Raw genomic sequence first — 21,499 nt, 5'->3', positions numbered from 1 at the left:
GCAAAAAGTGTTCTTAACTGTTGGGCCATGAAATTGACCAGCTTGAACTCTTTTTGTGTCTTCTCTTCTATTTCTTGCTATTAGCTCGTGGCCTCCAATTTTTTGAAACAAATTTTTTAAAGGTTTTGGTGGCAAAAAGTGTTTGTAACTGTTGGGCCATAATATTGACCAACTTGAACTCTTTTTGTGTCTTCTCTTCTATTTCTTGCTATTAGCTCGTGGCCTCCAATTTTGTGAAACAATTTTGTTAAAGCGATGGTGGCAAAAAGTGTTCTTAACTGTTGGGCCATAAAATTGACCAGCTTGAACTCTTTTTGTGTCTTCTCTTCTATTTCTTGCTATTAGCTCGTGGCCTCCAATTTTTCGAAGAAAATTTTTAATGTTGTATTTTTAGAAGGTAGTTAGAGACGTACATGAATAACCCTTCTCCTAACAGCACAAATAACAAGTGCTTTTTGGGGCGACCGCCCCTTTTTTTGAATGAGTTTTGTAAAAAAGCAGTACATGATTTGTCATATAAGATCACATAAAAAATCATGTGCCAACACACGATTTTTCAGTTAAAAAGTGACACACGAAAAAATTGCAATTTACATGATATTTCGTGTGAAATCACACGAATCTCTCGGGTTAGCCTTCACGAGTTGTCACGTGATTCATACGATTTTTCACGTAATTTCTCATGTAAATTCACACGAGTTTTAGTGTGACCCCACATAATTTTTCGGGGTTTTTCACATAATTTTTCGGTAATTTTTACGCAAAAAATCGTGTAAAATTTCATGTAAAAATACACGATTTTTCGTTTGTAAAACCCCCAAAAAATCACGTGGGCTCACATGAAAAAACGTGTGATTCTACATGAGAAATTACGTGAAAACTTGTGTGAATCACATGAAAACTCGTGAAGGCCAACCCGAGAGATTCGTGTGATTTCACACGAAAAATCACGTAAATTCCAATTTTCTCGTGTGTCACTTTTTAACTGAAAAATCGTGTGTTGGCACATGATTTTTTATGTGATCTCACGCGAGAAAATTTTAGAGTGTATATATATATATATAAATATAAATATACGCCTGTGTGCGCGTGGGTTATTGGATGTGTGCGTGTGCAGAAGAGGTCAGAATTCAAAGTGGAGCAGCAATGGGAAGAATCAAATTCGAAGACGACGAACCGTTAAATTTGAAATTTTCTTTTGATATCAAACTAACCTTCATGACAGTAGTACTGGCCGCACTTGCACGTCTACTGTGAGTCTGAAAGAATTTGAGTTCACATAAAGTACTATTGTCTATACGGTCACTCTACAAAATTTATTCATACAACACAAATTTCAAGATATTTTAAAAGCATTGTTAATACCTACATATATCAGCCTTTATTGCCGTTTATACTGACATTGTTATCTATCCAAAATAATGAATCGAATTCAAATGAGTGCTGATTAGTTACAGAAGTCCATCTCTCTTGTACGATCTTACCATGTTCTGGCAAGACCTTTCCACCATCCGCATTAACTTCCAGGAGGTAGTTGGCAGAGCAAATCAGCGCTGAATCAGTCTAGAGAAATTCTTTTTTAGGATGGCCAGTACTCTGTTCATGTCACAATTTACACTGGCCAGTTTGATTTTTGAGTAAAATTTACTTCACGAAAAATAATATGTTCAGCTTGACTCTCGCCAGCTAGGTTTGCTTATATGCGATTCGAACTTCCGCGTGGGTACTTGAAACAATTAATTTGCGTCGTAACCACTAAGCTAAAAGGGCGTTGCGGTAATTGCCTATAAACCATCTTAAGTATAAACAGTGTGTTTACTACTCTAGTAATTACCTGCTATTAGCTACAAAAGTATGTCTTTATCCTGTTCAGACTTAATTTTGGGGCATGAGTCATTTTCGGACAATACAAGATAAGTTTAGCCGGGGCAAACTTTATGACCTTAAAGTAATCGTAATAAAGAAATATTGCTCAAAAGGAAACCTAAAATATTCTGGAGATGCAATGTTTCAGAACTGAATTAATTTTTTACTCTTGAAATGTGCTGGTTCAGTGCTGAAAAACTCAATTTCGGGTTGTGATATTTTTGCAACAATTTGTTTAAATCGTACAAGAGGACGAGTTTTAACGACCGCTCTTGCTAGCGTTTTTTTCCATATAGCAACCCAAACAAGCTCCAGTAATTAAATTAAATGGCTCAATACTAAGTTCAGTTGCTGTGTTTTGAGATATCCTACTAAAAAAATCGATTTGAAACATAGGGAATTTTCTTTGTAATGTTTGGTTTATGGTAGAAAAACGATGAAAGCCTCTAATTTTGTATCCGGTAGTGTCACTATGTTCGTTTTTAATCTGCAAGAGATCTTATATAGCGTTCAAAAGTAAGCAAATGTACGGTGGTCATATAAAAGAAGCCGTCAGTAACTTGGTGTCGAATCATAAAACCATTAAGAGAATACGACTTGAACATATCATACCTCAGTGAACGTGAGTTAAAGAACTGAATCCCCATCAGGGATCAACAAGTCTGGTCATATTTTGAAATAAAAAAAACAGAAAACCTAAACTTAAAAACTAAATTTGTCAACAAGCTAAAGAACAAATTATATGTTATATATATGTAAAGAAATTTAAATATGTTTTTCATTTGAGAAAATTCTCCGAGAAGTACGTTTGAATAGAATGCTATCATAACGTTTGACTATATTATAGAAAACAAACGGAAGTTTGTGTCCGGAACAAAAAGGTTCATTGGATGCGTTCGAAGCAAAATTGTCAACCGACGATTTCTGTACGTTTTTTATAGAACCAAAACAACAGAAGTTTTTTTGGTTATATAAAAAACGTTTCACTGGGGTATCACATAATTAAATATTTCACAATGGAGAACGAGAATATAGACGACACATGGGTACAACAATGACCAACAATGATAAAAGTTTTGCGTATCTTAGAACCAACAATACCGTTGCTTTAATAAGTTCGAAAAACATGGAAAAGAATAAAAACGGAATATGTACGCAATATGTACGCAATATTGATCAAATGTAAGCAATCTTCGATATATGTTCGCTGGTCAAATAAAAGAAGCCGTCTGTAACTTGGTGTCGAATCATAAAACCATTAAGAGAATACGACTTGACCATATCATACCTCAGTGAACGTGAGTTAACGAACTGAATCCCCATCAGGGATCAACAAGTCTGGTCATATTTTGAAATAAAAAAACAAAAAACCTAAACTTAAAAACTAAATTTGTCAACAAGCTAAAGAACAAATTATATGTTACACATATATATATGTAAAGAACATTAAATATGTTTTTCATTTGAGAAAATTCTCCGAGAAGTACGTTTGAATAGAATGCTATCATAACGTTTGACTACATTATAGAAAACAAACGGAAGTTTGTGTCCGGAACAAAACGGTTCATTGCATGCGTTCGAAGCAAATTTGTCAACCGACGATTTCTTTACGTTTTTTATATAACCAAAACAACAGAAGTTTTTTCAGTTTCCATGAAAACAACCATAACGAACATTTCCTTTCATTTGATCTTTATATTACGTAGCTAATAATTGTCGTGAAAACAGTGCCAATTTTGAAAAAAAATATACACGAGAAAAAATTACGTTCTAAATTCAGGACTGAAGCCTTTCAATTTGATATTTGGTGAATAGTTTGTTTTTTTTTCACTTTGCTCAAACTCGATAAACAGATGGTTTATATTGTTCTATAAATCAAGCATTTAGATCTGTTTGGTAATATCTTTATAATTTGATAGCAAGTTATCGTAAGTTTCGGAGATTATTTTTCTGGAAAGAATTATGCTTCCGTGAGCCCACGAAGTCTTAGACAAACAGGTCTCACTTTGTAAAGTCAGAAATGATCTCAAAAATTGAGAAAATATTTTTCAATTCTGAGGAAATTTGTACACTGTAATATACTAACAACACTTTGCAGTTGAGTTTCGTGATGGAAGGCTTTTTTGTTGTCATGGGACTCCGAATCTGCATTCGACTGAAAAGACATAAATGTGAATAATCAAAGCATGTCACAATAGTACAATTTCTTTCCTTATCTGATCTCTACTTTTTATTGTGATCAATCTTTTTTGATTTCTGTAGGTTTTTTGCGAGCTTATTGATAAGCTCTTTTATCAAAAAAAAAAAACAAACATTCTATTTGAGAAATGAACGCTTTATAAATCTGAACGGAAATACAAAATAAATTGCGGCTTATATATCGAAATAGCACGTAAGTTGCGATTTCAAAGATCGCAAAAACCCTTACTTTTACTAACCCCAACCCTCGTCTTTCGCAAAGAGATATGCGATTTTTTAATGGAATAACAGCAATTTGTGTTTTCTCCCTGATCGGGTGTGAATGCTGAATAAATTTGAGAGCATACTCTTCCTCTATAATTCGATACCGGCTCTGTGGAGTAATGAGGTAGTTTATTATTAAGTCCAGTTCCTAGTTTCTGTTCTCAAATTCATAGCATCTGTTTTTTTTAGTATTCACTCAATGTAAAAAAAAACATAAAAAAGTTTAGTTTACCTCGGTAATTTTAGCCATTTCGCTGTCCACTGATTGAGGTCCGACTTTGGAGCAACTGAAACAAGTTCACAATAATGATATTAAAAAGCATTTGAATCTTTACATATTAGAACTAAGTTTTGCTGACATTTTTTTCCTACATGGATCATGTGCAATGTCTCGGTAACGAAGAAAAGATGGCTAACTACTTCATCACGTGTTATAAACAAGTTTTTAACTAAAGATTTTAAATTCCGTTTGTTTTTCAGAATCGCTTCTTGATGAATAAAGTAAGCAGCACATCGAAGAAACTGAGAATTAAAGAGCGTCATATTCTACCGAGTGGGGGGGGGGGGGGGGGGGGGTTAAGAAGAGTTCATAAAAATTTTTGAATCCAAAGTATGATAGACTTATTAAAAACAAACTGCCAAAAACATAAACTTACCATCGTCCAATAGCAGTGAGTAGTCGCATAAGAGGCTGATTGACAAACATGACAGCAACATACACACAATATGAGAAGAAGAGAACCCCACACTCCCACAGAAGCAACTCCCCGTCCCACGCAAACCCGATGAACATGAAGATTGAGCAGGCGTAGAAGAGGGAGTCACGTGCCAAGGGTCGCCAGTCCAGGTGCAACACCTGGACAAACAAATCAACAAAAATAAAATTTAAAATTCAGAACTAAAAAAAATTTTCGTGCTAAGTTCCAGACCATTGCCCTGGCCTTCGTGACCATGAGGACTTTTGGAGACCGCGTAACTTTAGGGTACGATCACAACACTTTGATTACGTTTTACGCCCCTAAATTTCATTGAAATTTTGTTGCCATGTTTTACCATGATCTTGGCAAGAAATTTTTTTGATACAGCTTCGTAGGATCATGGCAAGATCTTATCAAGATGTACCAAGAATTTTTGTCCTATCAAGATCTTGGTAAGATAATCCATGTTTTGTCAAGACTGTCAAGATCTTGCATGTCTTGGCAAGGTGTATCAACTTTCATTTCACTGGGGTATCGCATAATTAAATATTTCACAATGGAGAACGACAATATAGACGACACATGGTATCAACAATGATAAAAGTTTTGCGTATCTTAGAACCAAGAATACCGTTGCTTTAACAAGTTCGAAAACCATGGAAAAGAATAAAAACGGAATATCAAGAAACACGGGCATAGCGGAGTTACTTAAATTCTGAGAGCATGTTTGGAAATGAATAAATTCAAACATGATTTTTCAAGTTACTTACCATATTACGGCTGCTATCCAATGAAACAAGATACAAATGCTCACATTCAAGATACTGCTGATATGGTTTTATATAGTTTTTCATATTTTAAAAAATTTTCAGATTCGTTTTCTACTGATTTTGAGCTACTTTTGCAGTTCTCTAGAAATTTAAAGTGCTCGATTCTAGGGCACAAAATGCAGTGTATTCACGTGATGAAGTGCAGGCTCAATCTTGTTTCCCGCAGTTTTAACTTCGTTCAGTTTTTTTGATGTTGGAGTACTTTTTGTACTACGTTGTATCTACGTTGTATCCCTTTATCGAAGTTGGGTCTTTAATTTACATGCTAATTAATTATGGAAAAATCTAACTGCAGTTTAACTTGAGCGTTTTTTATTATGTTGCAGATTGAGATTTCTCATGAGGTGATTTAATCGTTGTCAGGGGTTTCCTTGATGACATTCGCTTGTGGTCTGATCTCTCCACACCCGGAGGTTGGTGGCAGAGTAAATCAGCGCTGAATCAGTCTAGAGACATTCTGTTTTTTAGGATGGCCAGTACTCTGTTCATGTCCCAATTTACTCGGGTCAGTCTTGATTTTTGAGTAATATTTACTGCAGTATGCTCAGCTTAACTGCCGCCAACAAGGTTTGATTTATATGCCATTCGAACTTCCGCGTGGGTGCTTGCAACATGTAATTTGCGTAGAAAGTCGGAACCACGAAGCTAAATGGGCTTTGTGGTAATTGCTTACAAACAAGCTTAAATATAATTAGTGTGTACAATACTACTACTATAGTAATTACCAGTTATAAGCTATAGAAGTATGACATTACTCTGCTCAGACTTAATTTTGGGTTATGAGTAATTTTTAGACTGTACATGAAAAGTTTAGCCTGGCCTGACTCCATGGCCTCAACATAATCATATTGAAGAATAACTGAACATAACGGAACTTGGGGAAGCAATGTTTCAGAACTGAATTAAATTTTTACACTTGAAATGTGCTGGTTCAGCGCAGAAATGCTCTGAGACTCCAGTCCGGGACGTCTTTGAAGTTGTTATAAGACTTTCATCATAAAAACCAAAACCAGCAAGTTCAAAACCTTAAGTTAATATGACTAGTGGGCTATTTTGAAAAAAAATTTTAAAGTCAAACCGAGTTGAAAAAATTCTCGATCATTCGACTTAAAAAATGCCGGTCTTGTGTTGGTCTTGCTGAGAAAAAAAATGATTAAAACACTTGTTTACCCCCCAAAAATTGAAAACCTTGAAATTACACCTAATCAGCTGTTTTGGTGATTTGTATATTTACAGACTATTAGAAATCTAAAAGCATTGAACAGGGACTTAGTGCTCATAGACTTACTTGGTTTTACCAGGTTTATCCCGTTTCTGGGGATGAAAAGTCAAATGGCGGGATGACCATCTGGACAAACTATAAATTGCATATCATCAGGGTCAGATCATTACGAGCGTCAACTTGTATTGAAAAAAAAACTATTTCCAAAGAAAGTGGCTGGCACTTTCAGGGGGGCCGCTTTCCGTTCAATGCGGAAAACTCTTAATTTTTGCGAAAATGGTTTACACAAAGCAATTAAGAGCCTTAAAATGAAAAACAGAATCGAAAGAATGTATTTATACGTTCGGCTGTAAATGCATGTCACAAAAATTTAATTCATTTTGAAAAGAAGCGGTTATAAGACAATTAATATAAGCGTGCTTAAAACTTATTGCAAATTCACAATTTTATACCGACAACAAAAGTGTTTCTCACATTTTACACTATCATTTTTTGTAAACTCTTACTTGAACTCGATAAAAACAACAACTTAGATATATTCTCTTTTAAATTGACTTTCTTCACTCAGTCTTTCTATGCTCTGTTTTATGCTAGGTTTTCTAACCAGGCGGCAGATATGACTGAAACACTTTAATCAACATTAAAACTAAAATGAGGGATTATTGTGCAAATAATCTGCCGCTTAATTTATGTCCCTTTGTTTGAACCGGTCTTTTTTATTCTAAACTTTCCCGCTTTGTGATTTATATTTCCCTTGTTTGGTAATTCATTTTGCTATTTTGTTAACTCTAGTAAAATTTTGGGTGTATTATAGGCCTATTCACTTAAAAGCGGAAGCGACTTCTTTTAAAAGTTGTGATGCTTCCAGTCCGTAAGAGAGCAAAATTCGGTCCTAGGTTATGTTGAATCTATTAAAATTTTGCGGATGTGGCTTTCGTCATATTTTGCGGTGAAAAACGGTTTTCACTTCTCAACACTCAGTTTGAAAGTGAAAACCGCTGAGTTGAATTCCCATATAGGGCACTGCCATTTCGTCCGCGAAAGGCAAAAATTTGTTTCACAAGCACAATATAAGAACATAATAATTAAGGTGAAATCTATTTAAAAACGAGTAAATTTACCTGCAAACTTTGGTATCGGTAGGCGCTCGTAAAGATACAAGCTGACAACTTTATCTGAGAGCAAGTCAACATGCATTCTAGGAAATTGACCACGCTGTGGTTTCAAATAACAGTTTGGACAGTACTGAGGCCAATAGTGATCTAATGAGAGATCAGCCCAATGTAAATTGTGCATGTGATAAGCTTGATAAGGAGTTTTATTCTTTGAACGTATACTTTGCTCTAGTTATGAAGCTTTCAGCAACAAGAAAAAGCAACATAATGAGATATAATAGAATCTCAAGTATGAGAGATTAAGACCAGATGTTGCAATGGTTTGCACATTAGGCTTGCAAGTAAGAGATACTGACCCGAATCAAAAACTGGTTCATTTTCATTTTAGTTGGGCCTGCTTAGACACCCCAACACAAAAGTTAATCATAAACGGCACTTCGGACAGAAACATCAACATGTTTATGTCCCAGCCCTTTGGCTTCCGATAGTGAATCCTGTTTATGTTTCCAGGTGACTGCAATAGACTCAAATATGTTTCAAGACTTAACTAAACTGAAAGAAGCAACAATCGTAAATGTAAAAACACAAAATTGACAGAGCAGTAGAACTTGTCAGGTTTATTGATTGTTTTGGACAAAAGCAACAAATAAACACCACTTTCTCGGGAATTTCATTTTGTCGGTTTCAGTTTTATCCTAGAGACAAAGGGAGAGGATATTTCCCTACCTTAATTATCTGATGACAATGTGCCCTTTATCGTCAACTATGTTAAACTAGAGGTCACTAGTGCAAGATTTACTTATTTCAGGGTTGCCCTTGCAAATACAAAAGTTGTGAATTATATTTTCGTGCTAAGCAGTTTTTGAAAAATTGAAGTAATCACCTTCATGAAAGCGACTTTATTTATCAATTTTAAAAGATTTCAGAAACTAGACAACTTAACGAGTCTGTGATACATATGGATACCTAAATATATATCGAAACCTTTATGTGTACTAAATTATTTACCCTATATATATAATTATATATGTGTTTTATAAACTAAAAGTTATGACTTCTATTTATTCACCTATACTAATATTCCCGATAGTCTACTAAATTATTTCATATTTTGTTCATATCGATTTATTACTAGTAATCATAATCTCAGTTAGTCAATCTGAATTCAAGTTACTCTGCATTTGCTCTTCATAACCCTAAGTTAATCTTAGCAGTGGATCCGCGTCGCGTTTCCAATAAACATAATTCACGATACACAAGTAATTGTGTATTTGACCAGCACTTGCTATTCAATTCTCAAGACAAAGCATTCGCACCGCGAATTCTGAATTATTCAGTAATAAAGGATATAACATGGCGCAGTCAGCGACAAAGGACAGCGGCAAGTCCCCACTTGGAATTCAACCCTTTTGGGAAAAGGCGACACTAGAACCCCCAATTCGCTGGGAGTTTTGGAGAATACAATTGAAACTCGCAATCCTCGCTAGAGAAGGAATTGAAGTGGACCTTCTCTTGGTAGACCCTTCAGAACATGTACTCCTGCCTCCTGAACCAGCATATGAGGATGCAGTGGACAACCCGACGGCGCAATCAGAACGAGACCGACGTACCCGCAATGAGCAGGCAAAAACAGCGTGGAAAAACCAATGTCAACGTGTCATGACAATCGGCGTACTTTGTGGTGACAAACCATGGAAGTTATGTGATCGAAAAGCATCCTCTCTGATGTATTTGAGCTTAGGCATGGAGGGGCGCCGTGTATTCAACTCAAAAAATTCAAACATTAACCTCGAAACAATCTCAACGAAGGATCTTTGGGACGTTCTAAATACAACCTTCATTCGGATCCATAATATAACCTTCGATATATACCTCTTCCTCACAAGAAAACAACAAAAGGGAGAACCTATTGAGAAGTTCTATGGACATCTCAAAGAACTTTCGGAAAACTGTGACCTAGGAGATAAAGGGGACACTATCATCCGGGATGTCTTTATCGCGAATATGCAAAATGAAGACATTCAGAAGGAACTTCTTAAAGAAACAGTAGACCCAGAAAAAGCATTGGCAATAGCAATTAATATTGAGATGGGTACACTCAACCAACTAAAAATGAACGCAAGCAAAACTGAATCACAGTCAACGGTTAACCAAGTACAACGGATGCGCATCGCGAATGCTACCCCTTTCTCCAATATGAATACAACAGCACGGAAAAAGCCTACAACCTGTTATTTCTGTGGATCTAGTTGGACCTCTGATCACCGTAATAAATGTCCCGCTCGGGGAAAAAGATACAATTACTGTGGTATTGAGAACCACTTCGCAAAGGTTTGTCGCAAACCTAAAGATCCCAATTCGTACCCAAAACCTAGACCGCGAGTCAATAACGTAGAAAAAGACGATCAAAATGAAGATGTCAATCAAATTTCGGCCAATTTTGATCCCGATTTGGAGTCAAACTATTCTTCAGATGAAGATAACTGTGTAGCAGTCATATCTTCAACAGATTCCGCAACTTCGGTGGACGCAACCAACCTTCCTGTAACTCTCGGCAATACACCAACAAAGGTTTTGGTGGATTCGGGCAGCGTATGTACAATAATCAATGAATCCTTGGCGAACTCAATCATTTCCCATGATCCAAAATCAAAGTGGATACGCGAAGCGAATCCTAAACAATTGAAAACATTTTCAAATGAACCTATTCACACGGTGGGCATCCTCCAAACTTCCATTCAAAGCAGCAATTGGTACGCGAATCCAATCGAAATTCAAGTAGTGGCGGACGGACATCTCTCTCTATTGGGTAGAGATTTGTTTCCAGCTCTTGGAATTTCAATACATCAATCAAGTAATCAAGTAACAATCAATCAGGTAGATCAAGAATATTGCCCAATCAAAAAACAGATTGCTATTGATTACCCCGACTTAATCTCCAGAATTGGTAAGTCTAAAGTACATACAGTTCGTTCAAAATTCCACAAACATTATACCCCATCACATCAAAAAGGCCGACGTGTTCCTATAAATTTGTTAGACAAAGTATCCGCTGAACTAAAGAAACTTTCTGAACAAGGACACATTGAAAAATTACAAGAATGTTCGGATAAAAACTTCATTTCTCCCATTGTAATTACGGTCAAAAAGGACAAATCTGTAAAATTAGCTCTTGATTCGAAAATATTAAACAAAGCGATCCACAAAAACAAGTATCAAATGCCAAACATAGATAGCCTCATCGATTCAATTTCACAACATATTAATAACTCAAATCTGGGAGATAATGTATATTTTTCAACAATCGATCTAAAATACGCCTATAGTCAATTAAAGCTACATCCCGATACGGCACGCCACTGTAATTTTAATATCATTTGCGGCGAAGCAACGGGTACGTATCGTTTTAAAACGGGATTTTATGGCCTTACAGATATGCCGGCCGAGTTTCAAAAGGCAATGGATTACACATTGGTTGGGCTGACTAACACATACTGTTTTCTGGATGACATAATCGTAGTTAGCAAACGCACCCAGGAATTGCACCTCAAATACGTATACAAATGTCTCCAAAAACTTGAAGCAGACAATCTTAGAATTAATTTAAGCAAATGCCACTTCGCAAAACATCAAATAAATTGGCTTGGTTTTACATTTTCACAAAGTGGTGTTAAACCTATCGAATCTAAAACAGCGGCAATTGCGGAAATTAAAGCCCCAAAAACAATGAAACAATTACGGTCATTTTTAGGTAGTGTTCATCATCTAAGCAAATTTATACCTAATCTTGCCAAAATATGTCACCCTCTTCGACCTTTATTAAAGAAAAACGAAAAATTTATTTGGAATGAGAATCATCAATCACCTTTTGAACATATCAAAACTGTTATTGCAAACGCTACGGAAAATACTCATTTTAATCCAACACTGGAAACGCGCATCAAATGTGATGCATCCCGCCAAGGTTTAGGCGCTGCACTCGAACAATTAGATTGCGAAGGGTGGAAAACAATAGCTTTCGCATCTCGTTTTCTTAATAGCAATGAAGAACGTTATAGTGTAAATGATTTCGAATTACTTGGGGTGGTTTGGGCCATTGAATATTTTAAATATTATCTATTTGGGAAAACCTTCACAGTTTTAACAGATCACAAAGCACTTCTTTCCGTCTTAAAATCACACCGCTCTAATAAATCTTACAACAGTAGATTAACACGATGGATTGACCGTTTGTTACCATTTGATTTTAATATTGAACATATTCCTGGTACCCGAATGGGCTTAGTTGATTATATTTCGCGACAACCAAATCAGAACGCTAAAAGTGTCAATCAATATGATGAGGAATTTATGGTAGCAACAATTTCCCGTATTCGCGACGCGATTACATCTTTATTTAGTAACGCAAATAAAATTCCGTTCCAAAAGCGGCACATAACTAGTAATTATAAGCAACAAGTACACCCGACGCGAGTCCACTCTTGCAAACCTGCTAAAATTAGCGCGCATAAATCGAATGCCTCAATTAATTTACTCATTCCTCGAGCACAAGTAAACAATTACAATTCTGAATTCATTTCTAACTTTAATTGCCGTGCAAATCAACTGCTTCAATCTGATACCACACCCGCATCGCGAATCCAGTCGCAAAATTCTAATTGCAATTTGATAGCTAGCTCCACACAACAAGTACTTCATATCAACATGTCAGCAAAAGAGGCACCACAAAGCAACCCATCAACTTCACCACACACCCCAAGAGTGACATTTCGCACCCAATCAACCCCCATTTCATCTACCAGAGCCGGACCCAGCAACACCCAAGCATCATCATCACCAGAGGACTATGACATTGAGCTTTCACGGGAAGAGGTATTCGAAAACACCCTAAACCAACTCTTCACTAAATCCTTCCTGGCGGTACTCACAAGCAAAGACGCGGTGTTGAAAGAGATCCGCGATTGTGTAATGCAGGATGATGAGGCCCGCTGTAAAGAAGTGAGCACATACATCCACTCCTTCTGGAAGGATCTACACGTGAAATCTGGGTGTCTGTGTGTTGACCAACGTGTGGCCATTCCGAATTCTATTAAGGAGGCGGTGCTCGAATCCATCCACATGACGCACCCGGGTAGTTGGGGGATGATATTTCTCTCTCAATATGCATGGTGGCCCTACATGCATAGGGAAATTTTAGCAAAAACATCCGATTGCGCCCCGTGTACGGATATTGGTAAGAATCTGAAACCTATTATACCAAAATCTAAATGGCACCCACACAAAGCTTGTCAAGAACCAAACGAAGAAATACAGATTGATTTTGGGGGTCCAATAATTAATGATAAAGACAAAGACATTTACTTCTTAACATGTATTGGCCGTTATTCAAAATATCCAACTGTTAGAATATTCGAAAATGCTAATGGGGTAAACGTAGTAAAATTTCTTCGTGATTATGCATATACTCATGGAATCCCGCGAACGATAAGCTTAGACCAAGCAACTTGTCTTGTAGGTAAACAAGTTACAAATTATTGTAACGAAAATAATATCGACATTCTCGACGCTCCGGTCGGTGATCATAGAGCTATTGGATTGGTGGAGCGAATGATCCAAACAATTAAAAGACGTTTAGCCTGCATGAAAGCCGAAAATAAAGATACATTTTCCACAGCTAAAGCAATAAAACAAATAGTCTCTGATCTACGATTAACTAAGCAGAAAACAACAAAGATAACACCTTTTGAAGCTCATTTCGGTCGCCCTGCAAATACTCCCTTACGGAATATTAGCACACTTCCATCAAGTCAAAATCTAACTTATGAAAAAATTGTTAATCACTATTTAGATGCTGAGACAGTTTCTGCGGAGGATTTGCTCGACGAAAATGGATGGATCAGTGCCAACAGAAGTGACATTGAGATAGAGCAGAAGATGTGCCAGGCCTCCTTAGACGCAGGACAACGCTATCGGGAGTCCGACATCAAAGAGTCCCGCTTTATAACGCATCCGCAGATCACAGACCCTATCCCCAGGACAGAACAGTCCCTTAACGTCAAACTGGCTCGCAAATTACCGCAAAAGAAAAGAGCAAAACGATAATTGGCGGGCCTGTACGAAGTGCTAAAACCTGGATCCTTCGTCACCAAATCGTCCCCAACAACGACGATAATTAATGAGCCTGGCAGAACTCCAGTGAAAGTCCGAGATAGTGATCTCGCAAAATTTGGGACTAAAGCAGAACGATCCACCAACTTGTGGGTATATGCCCAGCGACGCCCTGCCCCTTACGAAAAAAACCACAGAGTTTAAGATCGCGAAGCATAGTAACGATCTTAAGAAACAAAAGAGGGGCGAAATCAAGATCAGACATCGCCAACGTGATACTACATCAGTAGTATCCTCTGTGAATTCAAATGTCTCGCGTGCACTAACAGTCCGCAAGCCGAATAAACCACAATTCAAAAGACGCCTTAATGTCCCCACAGCTGATATCCAAGAAGACGTCTCAACTCAAAACCAGCCTCTCACTTCAATTGTACCGGCCCCACCTACACCTACATCACAAGTACCCCCCGCACAGACACAGGACGACCAAACAAAAGGCCGCAAGCGCAATCGTCCCCAATTCTACGGCTTCACAGATGCTGACATCTCTCCTACAAGTTCTCTAGCTTCAACAAGTTCTACTCAACCAAAGAAGCGCAAGAATAAAAAAGAGAAGAAACAAACAAAGCAGTCCGATTCGGTGGTAACCCTCATACAAACGGCGGAACAATCTCGAATCCCGTCACCTCCCAGACCCGACTTACAATTGGGACAAGTTTCACCACCGGATCCCAGAGTTTGATATTTTGAATATGAGCAAGAACGAGAAATGTCGGTGTGGGATGCTGAAAATGAAATTTAAATCCATAAACTTAGCAAAACTGTCTTAAACTGCATTCATTTATTTAGTCTTGTTCCCGCTCTGCTGATCCAAATATAATGTTAATTTTACTTTTAATTCATTACAGTTCATCCTCATTTGTTAGCCTTTAATTTCTTTCAGTATTCGCCCTGCGAATCCATTTATTTCTGTTTGTGCATTTAAATTATTCAATACAATGTATTCATTTCACACGCTTAAATTATGACGCGTATTCGCTTTACATTTACACAATTATTTAACAATAGTAGTACCTCTACCTTTTGAGTTAAATTATGTTCGTCTCATTCAATTTCATGTTTTGTGCAGATACTAAAAATTGTAAATACATTAAAATTTTTTTGTCACGAGGGAAATGTGATACATATGGATACCTAAATATATATCGAAACCTTTATGTGTGTCGTACGGTGATAGATACCTTTCTTGTATCTACACTCGTACTTTAATCTATGTATGTCTGAATGCTCCATTTGAAGGGCGAATGCCTATTTAGTTCATTTTGTTGCTAACTTCTTATTAACTTCCTCCCACTTTGCGAGTAATGTCTGTTCATGCTGTCTAATGATTTCATACTGTAAACAAATCTAATTTTACTTCCCGGATGTTTGATCAAATGTTGAACAAATTCATTTCTTCATTTTGTTTAACTCTAGTTGTCACTCTTCCCATTTCAGCGCTATCGCTTAGTTGAATTAAATCTTTGTCAAACGCTTCTCAATTGAACTAACTAAATAGAAATCAACCATTCGCGACGCGATTGCCTAATCGCCACGTAATCGACAAAAAGTAGATAACACATTCGCCATTCGCGACGCAATTGCCACTTTCTATTTGGATAATACCAATCGCAACACAATTGACCCAACTCACATTGATTGAGTATAACATGGCGCAGTCAGCAGCGGACTCAAAGAAAACTCCACTGCACATAGAAGCCTTTAGGGAGAAACCCACAGCAACACCCACTCTAACGTGGGACAAATGGACACAAAATTGGAAACTTGCTCTTCTCGCCAAGGAAGGAATACAACTTGACACTCTCTTAGATGATCCTCCTGCATCAGTGAACTATCCACCCGAACCTACATATGAAGAACCAGTAGAAAACCATACGCAGGCCACAGAAAGAGATCGTAAGGTTCGAAACCAGCAGTTGAAAGTGAACTGGCAAAACAGATGCAAGAAAGCTGATGAAATTGGAATTCTCTGTGGAGACAAACCATGGACACTCTGTGAGCAGAAGACGATATCGCTGCTGTATCTAAGCATTGGCACAGAGGGGCGTCGAATCTTCAAGAGCAAATACCCACACTTTCAAGTAGAGAAACAACCTCTAAAAGATTTGTGGCAGGCAATGGAGGAGTCATTCACAAAGGTTCGTAACATAATCTACGATCGTTTCGTATTTTATTCATGCAAACAACAAAAGGGAGAGTCAGTAGAGAGTTTCTATGGTCGTCTCATAGAACTGGCAGAAAATTGCAACCTCGGAAGCGAAGAAACAACACTAATTCGTGATGCTTTCATACTCAATATGCTTGATCACGAAACTCAAAAGGAGTTGTTGAAGGAAACTGTGGAACCACCAAAAGCACTAGAAATTGCCATACAAATGGAAATGGGAGCACAAAATCAACAGAAAATTAACCAAAACTTAATGACAGGTAATACATCTGTAAATTACATCAACAATAGCTATATTCGCAATCGCAACGCGAATGCACCTCCAGAAAAACGTGACTTCACACGCTATCCAACTGTCCCTGCAAACTATCAGTATACAAGTGTTTGTACCGATTGTGGTCTTCACTGGAGTCACAACCACAAACAGATTTGTCCTGCGAATGGAAAAAAATGCCACAATTGCGGTATTTTGGGTCATTTTGCTCGAAAATGTCGAAAACCAAAGAAGCAGCAGAATTCAACACAGAAAAATCAAAAAGCAAACGTAAATCAAATTGAACAATCACCAGAAAAAAGCGATGACGAGGAATCAGTAAACTATATAACAAGCTATCAACAATTGTACCAACAAGTATACGACTCCAACTACGAAAGTGACTCAGACGACTACGTGGCAGCTATATCTTCAGATTCAGTTCATCAACTGGAGCCACTGAATGTGGAAGTACAGATTGGAGAAATACAAACATCGGCAATGATCGACTCTGGTAGTGCTGTGAGTATTGTAACAAAAAGTCTAGCAAACAGAATCCTACAATCAACTAAATCTGCAAGATGGACAGATTCGTCAGAAAAAAGGAACCTAAAAACGTTCTCCAACGAACCAATCAAAGTCATCGGGCATTTGGAAACTACAGTGACCTACAACCATTGGAAAGATGTATCAGCAATGTTGACAGTGGTAGATGACGGCCACAAAAACATAATTGGAAGAGATCTGTTTGGCCCACTGAGGATTGCAGTTGTCCAACAACAACCAGAAACTGGTAAATGTGTTAATAACATCACTAATTCTGCATGTAAAATTAAAGAGACAGTTGCGACGCGATTTCCACATTTAGTATCAAGAATTGGTCTATCTAAGACACATGTAGCAAAATCAAAGTTTCATCAAAAGTTTACAGCAAAGCATCAAAAAGGCCGACGTGTTCCGATAAATCTCCAACCTCGAGTTACAGATGAATTAGAAAGACTACAGACAGAAGGCCATATTGAAAAATTATCTAGTTGTTTGGATGAAAACTTCATATCCCCAATCGTAATAACCGTAAAAAAAGACCAGTCAATAAAGCTAGCACTAGATTCAAAAGTTCTAAATAAAGCAATACACACAAACAAATATCAAATGCCAAATATTGAAATGTTAATTGATACCATCTCACAACACTTAACAAGTACACACAACAGTCAACCAGCCTATTTCACCACATTAGACCTTAAATACGCATATAGTCAATTAAAATTACATCACGAAACAGCAAAACACTGTAATTTTAATATAATATGTGGTGAATCTACTGGTACATATAGATTCAAAACAGGTTTCTATGGTCTCACAGATATGCCGGCGGAATTTCAAAAAGCCATGGACTATACTCTAGTAGGTTTGCAAAACACATACTGTTTCTTGGATGATATAATAATCGTTAGTACAGGCACTGAAGTAGACCATTTAGCTTTAGTTTTCAAATGTCTTCAAAAGCTAGATGACGATAATTTAAGAATTAATTTACAAAAATGTCACTTTGCAAAATCAGAAATAGAATGGCTCGGTTACAAATTTACACAAACAGGTATATCACCATTAGAAAGCAAAACAGCTGCAATTCTCACAATACCACCACCAACAACATTAAAACGTCTTAGATCATTTCTAGGATCAGTCCACTATATCGGTAAATTTATACCACACCTAGCACAATTATGTCACCCTCTCAGACCACTACTAAAGAAATCAGTAAAATTCGACTGGACAGATGAACACACAAAACACTTTAATCTAATTAAAGAAAAAATAGCAAATAGTACTGAAAATAGTCATTACAATCCCAAATTAGACGTTCGAGTAAAATGTGATGCTTCACGCTCAGGATTGGGGGCAGCTTTAGAACAAAATACACCAGAAGGTTGGAAGCCAATTGCATTCGCGTCACGATTTCTCAACACAACAGAAGAACGCTACAGTGTCAACGAATTGGAACTATTGGGGATAGTGTGGTCAATTGACTATTTTAAATATTATCTATACGGAAAAAATTTCACGGTAGTAACAGACCACAGAGCACTATTATCAATACTCAAAGAACATCGATCTAATAAATCATATAACAGCCGTTTGTCCCGCTGGATAGATAGACTGTTACCATACAATTTCACAACCGAACATATGCCAGGTGCAAAAATGGGACTTGTTGATTACATTTCTAGAAACCCCTTCGCTAGAGCTAAAAAGATATCTACTTATGACGAACATTTTGTTGTAGCAACAATTTCTAAAATTCGTGATTCAATGAAACATCTCATAGTGAATAAAGAAACAACAACTAAAAAATTTCAGACCATATTAAAGTCAAATATGCCACCACAACAAATAAAACTTCCATTCGCACCGCGATTAACCACACAGTTAAACATTAATTCGACAAAATTTCAATTACCACTTGCACCGCAATTAACAACTTCACAGTTGAAACCTCCATTCGCATCGCAACTAACACTTAGAAATTCAAATGTTAACACTCAATTTGATCATCCATTTGCGCCGCAAATGCCACTTAAAACTAGCAAATTACAATTTGTACCAAATCAGCATAAAGTCAATAATTCACATTCCATTAGCAAATTTGCTGCAAAAGAGGTGCAAATGTCAGACAGTAAAGAATGTGAACAATCTGAACAATTAGTCCCAATTCAACCCATTAATGGCAATAAAGCAACTAATCCACCAAATAACACCAAATTAAGCGCGAAAATACCCAAATTCGAGTATAAATACCACACACCCAAAAACAAGTCGCTTTTTGCCCAAATTCAGCATTCGAACAATTACTTCGTAAATAAAGAGAACGAACCTTTAAAATCAAAAAATACTATAAACAGCCTCAGAATTATGTCAAAATCAAAAGCAGTCCGTTCAAAATCAACACCAGCAAAAGCACGAGTCACCTTTTCTGATACAACCCCATCGACCCCAGAATCAAACAACACAAGCCGTACCGAAACTCCGACAGGTAGCATGATCGATGAAACAGATGACCTGATGTTTAACGAAACACTTCAAAAAGTGTTCAGCAAAAAATTCCTCGCAATATTAACGGGGAAGGATGCCATCCTAAAAGAGGTACGAGACTGTGTATTACGAGACGACGCTGAAAGACTGCAGGAAATTAGTCCGTATCTCCACTCATATTGGAGAGACTTGAGTGTAAAAAACGGATGCGTCTGTCTAGACGAAAGGATAGCAATCCCCAAAGCTATTAAGGATGCTGTACTCGAGGACATACACTCTACTCATCCGGGCAGTTTTGCAATGTTATCGTTGGCTCAGAATATCTGGTGGCCTTATATCCACAGGGATATATTGGCAAAAGCCAGTGAATGCAAGGCATGCACTGAAATCGGTAAGAATCTTAAACCAGTGATTTCGCACCGCAAATGGACACCTTTACCTAAGTGTAGTGAACCGAATGAGAAAATACAACTAGATTTTGGTGGACCAATTTTAAATGAGAAAGGGATAGAACAATATTTTATTACAAGTATAGACAGATACTCTAAATACCCTACGGCAGAAATAGTAAACAATGCATCAGGCCCAAATGTAGTTAAATTCTTAAATAATTATATATATCAACACGGAGTACCCAGAACTATTAGATTAGATCAGGCTAAATGTTTTACAGGAAAAAAGTTTGAGACATTTTGTGCTGAAAATAATATTACACCTATATATGCACCAGCAAATGACCATAGAGCAGTCGGATTAGTAGAACGTATTATTCAAACAATTAAACGACAATATCTTGCATGAAATCACAATTAAATAAAAAATTTCATTTAGAAAATTCATTGAAAGCAATAATACAACGATTAAGAATATCAAAACAAAAAACATTAAATATTACACCATTTGAGGCACATTTTGGCAGAAAATGTAATACACCTATATCAAATATCACTACTAAACCTAATAATAAAAATTTGAACTATAATGCCATAATTAATTATTATTTAGACGAGGACACAATCCCAGGTCGTTCGTACTTAACGGAGGAACAGTGGGCCGACACTGCGTTATGCTCCGACACCGAAATAGAAAAGGTCATTTGCGCTGCAAGTTCTCGCGCAAGATTGGAGCAAGAAAAACGCAAGGACGGAGAGACAAGATTCATTAAATCCGAAGCCATTTGCCGCGAGATGCCATGCTCCGAAAGGAGTATTCAAGTTAAATTGGCCAGAAAGCGACACGAAAGCCAACGACAGAAAAAGAATTTAGACGGTCTCTACGAAGTACTAGCGCCAGGGAGTACCGTCTGCAAAATAAGCCCGACAACGAGCGTTATAAAGGAGCCATATAAACAGGAAGTTAGAGTCCGGAATTCTGACATCGCGAAATTTGGAACGCGAGCCGAACGCGAAACAAAATTAATAGAATACATAGATCGCCGCCCGCAGAAAATAACAGAAAAAACATTAGAGCAGAAAATTCAACTTCACAAAAAGGACCTAATTCGAAAAAACACCGGGGACAAGAAAATTAAGAGGAATAAACGACAAGCCGACGATGTAAGTATAGTTTCTTCTGGACGTTCTTGCATTTCAACAACAAGCAACATCGCACGATCACTAAAGATGCGTATTCCGAAAAGGAATCCAAAGTATGACACGGCTTTTCTAAACAGACCTGATTT

General features: G+C 37.1%; 2 protein-coding genes across 2 annotated transcripts in view; one reads left to right on the top strand and one right to left on the bottom strand.

The window, feature by feature from the left end:
• The window catches only part of LOC142353939 (ras-related protein Rab-18-B-like), a 476,381-nt gene that overhangs the window by 302,909 nt on the left and 151,973 nt on the right, over window positions 1-21,499 (top strand). The gene's annotated exons all lie outside the window — the stretch shown is intronic.
• The window catches only part of LOC142353898 (sodium/potassium/calcium exchanger 2-like), a 41,085-nt gene continuing 20,685 nt past the window's right edge, over window positions 1,100-21,499 (bottom strand). The window contains exons 6-9 of the mRNA XM_075406127.1: window positions 4,986-5,185; window positions 4,562-4,616; window positions 3,953-4,021; window positions 1,100-1,259 (exon numbers count right to left, since the gene is read on the bottom strand). Coding sequence (XP_075262242.1) covers window positions 1,131-1,259; window positions 3,953-4,021; window positions 4,562-4,616; window positions 4,986-5,185 — 453 coding nt within the window. The 3' untranslated portion in view covers window positions 1,100-1,130. The remainder of the gene's footprint in view (window positions 1,260-3,952; window positions 4,022-4,561; window positions 4,617-4,985; window positions 5,186-21,499) is intronic.

The sequence above is a fragment of the Convolutriloba macropyga genome, chromosome 15 (assembly GCF_964194025.1).
Source record: "Convolutriloba macropyga chromosome 15, txConMacr16.3, whole genome shotgun sequence".
Lineage (NCBI taxonomy): Eukaryota > Metazoa > Xenacoelomorpha > Acoela > Convolutidae > Convolutriloba > Convolutriloba macropyga.
This window is presented reverse-complemented; position numbering and strand designations above follow the sequence as displayed.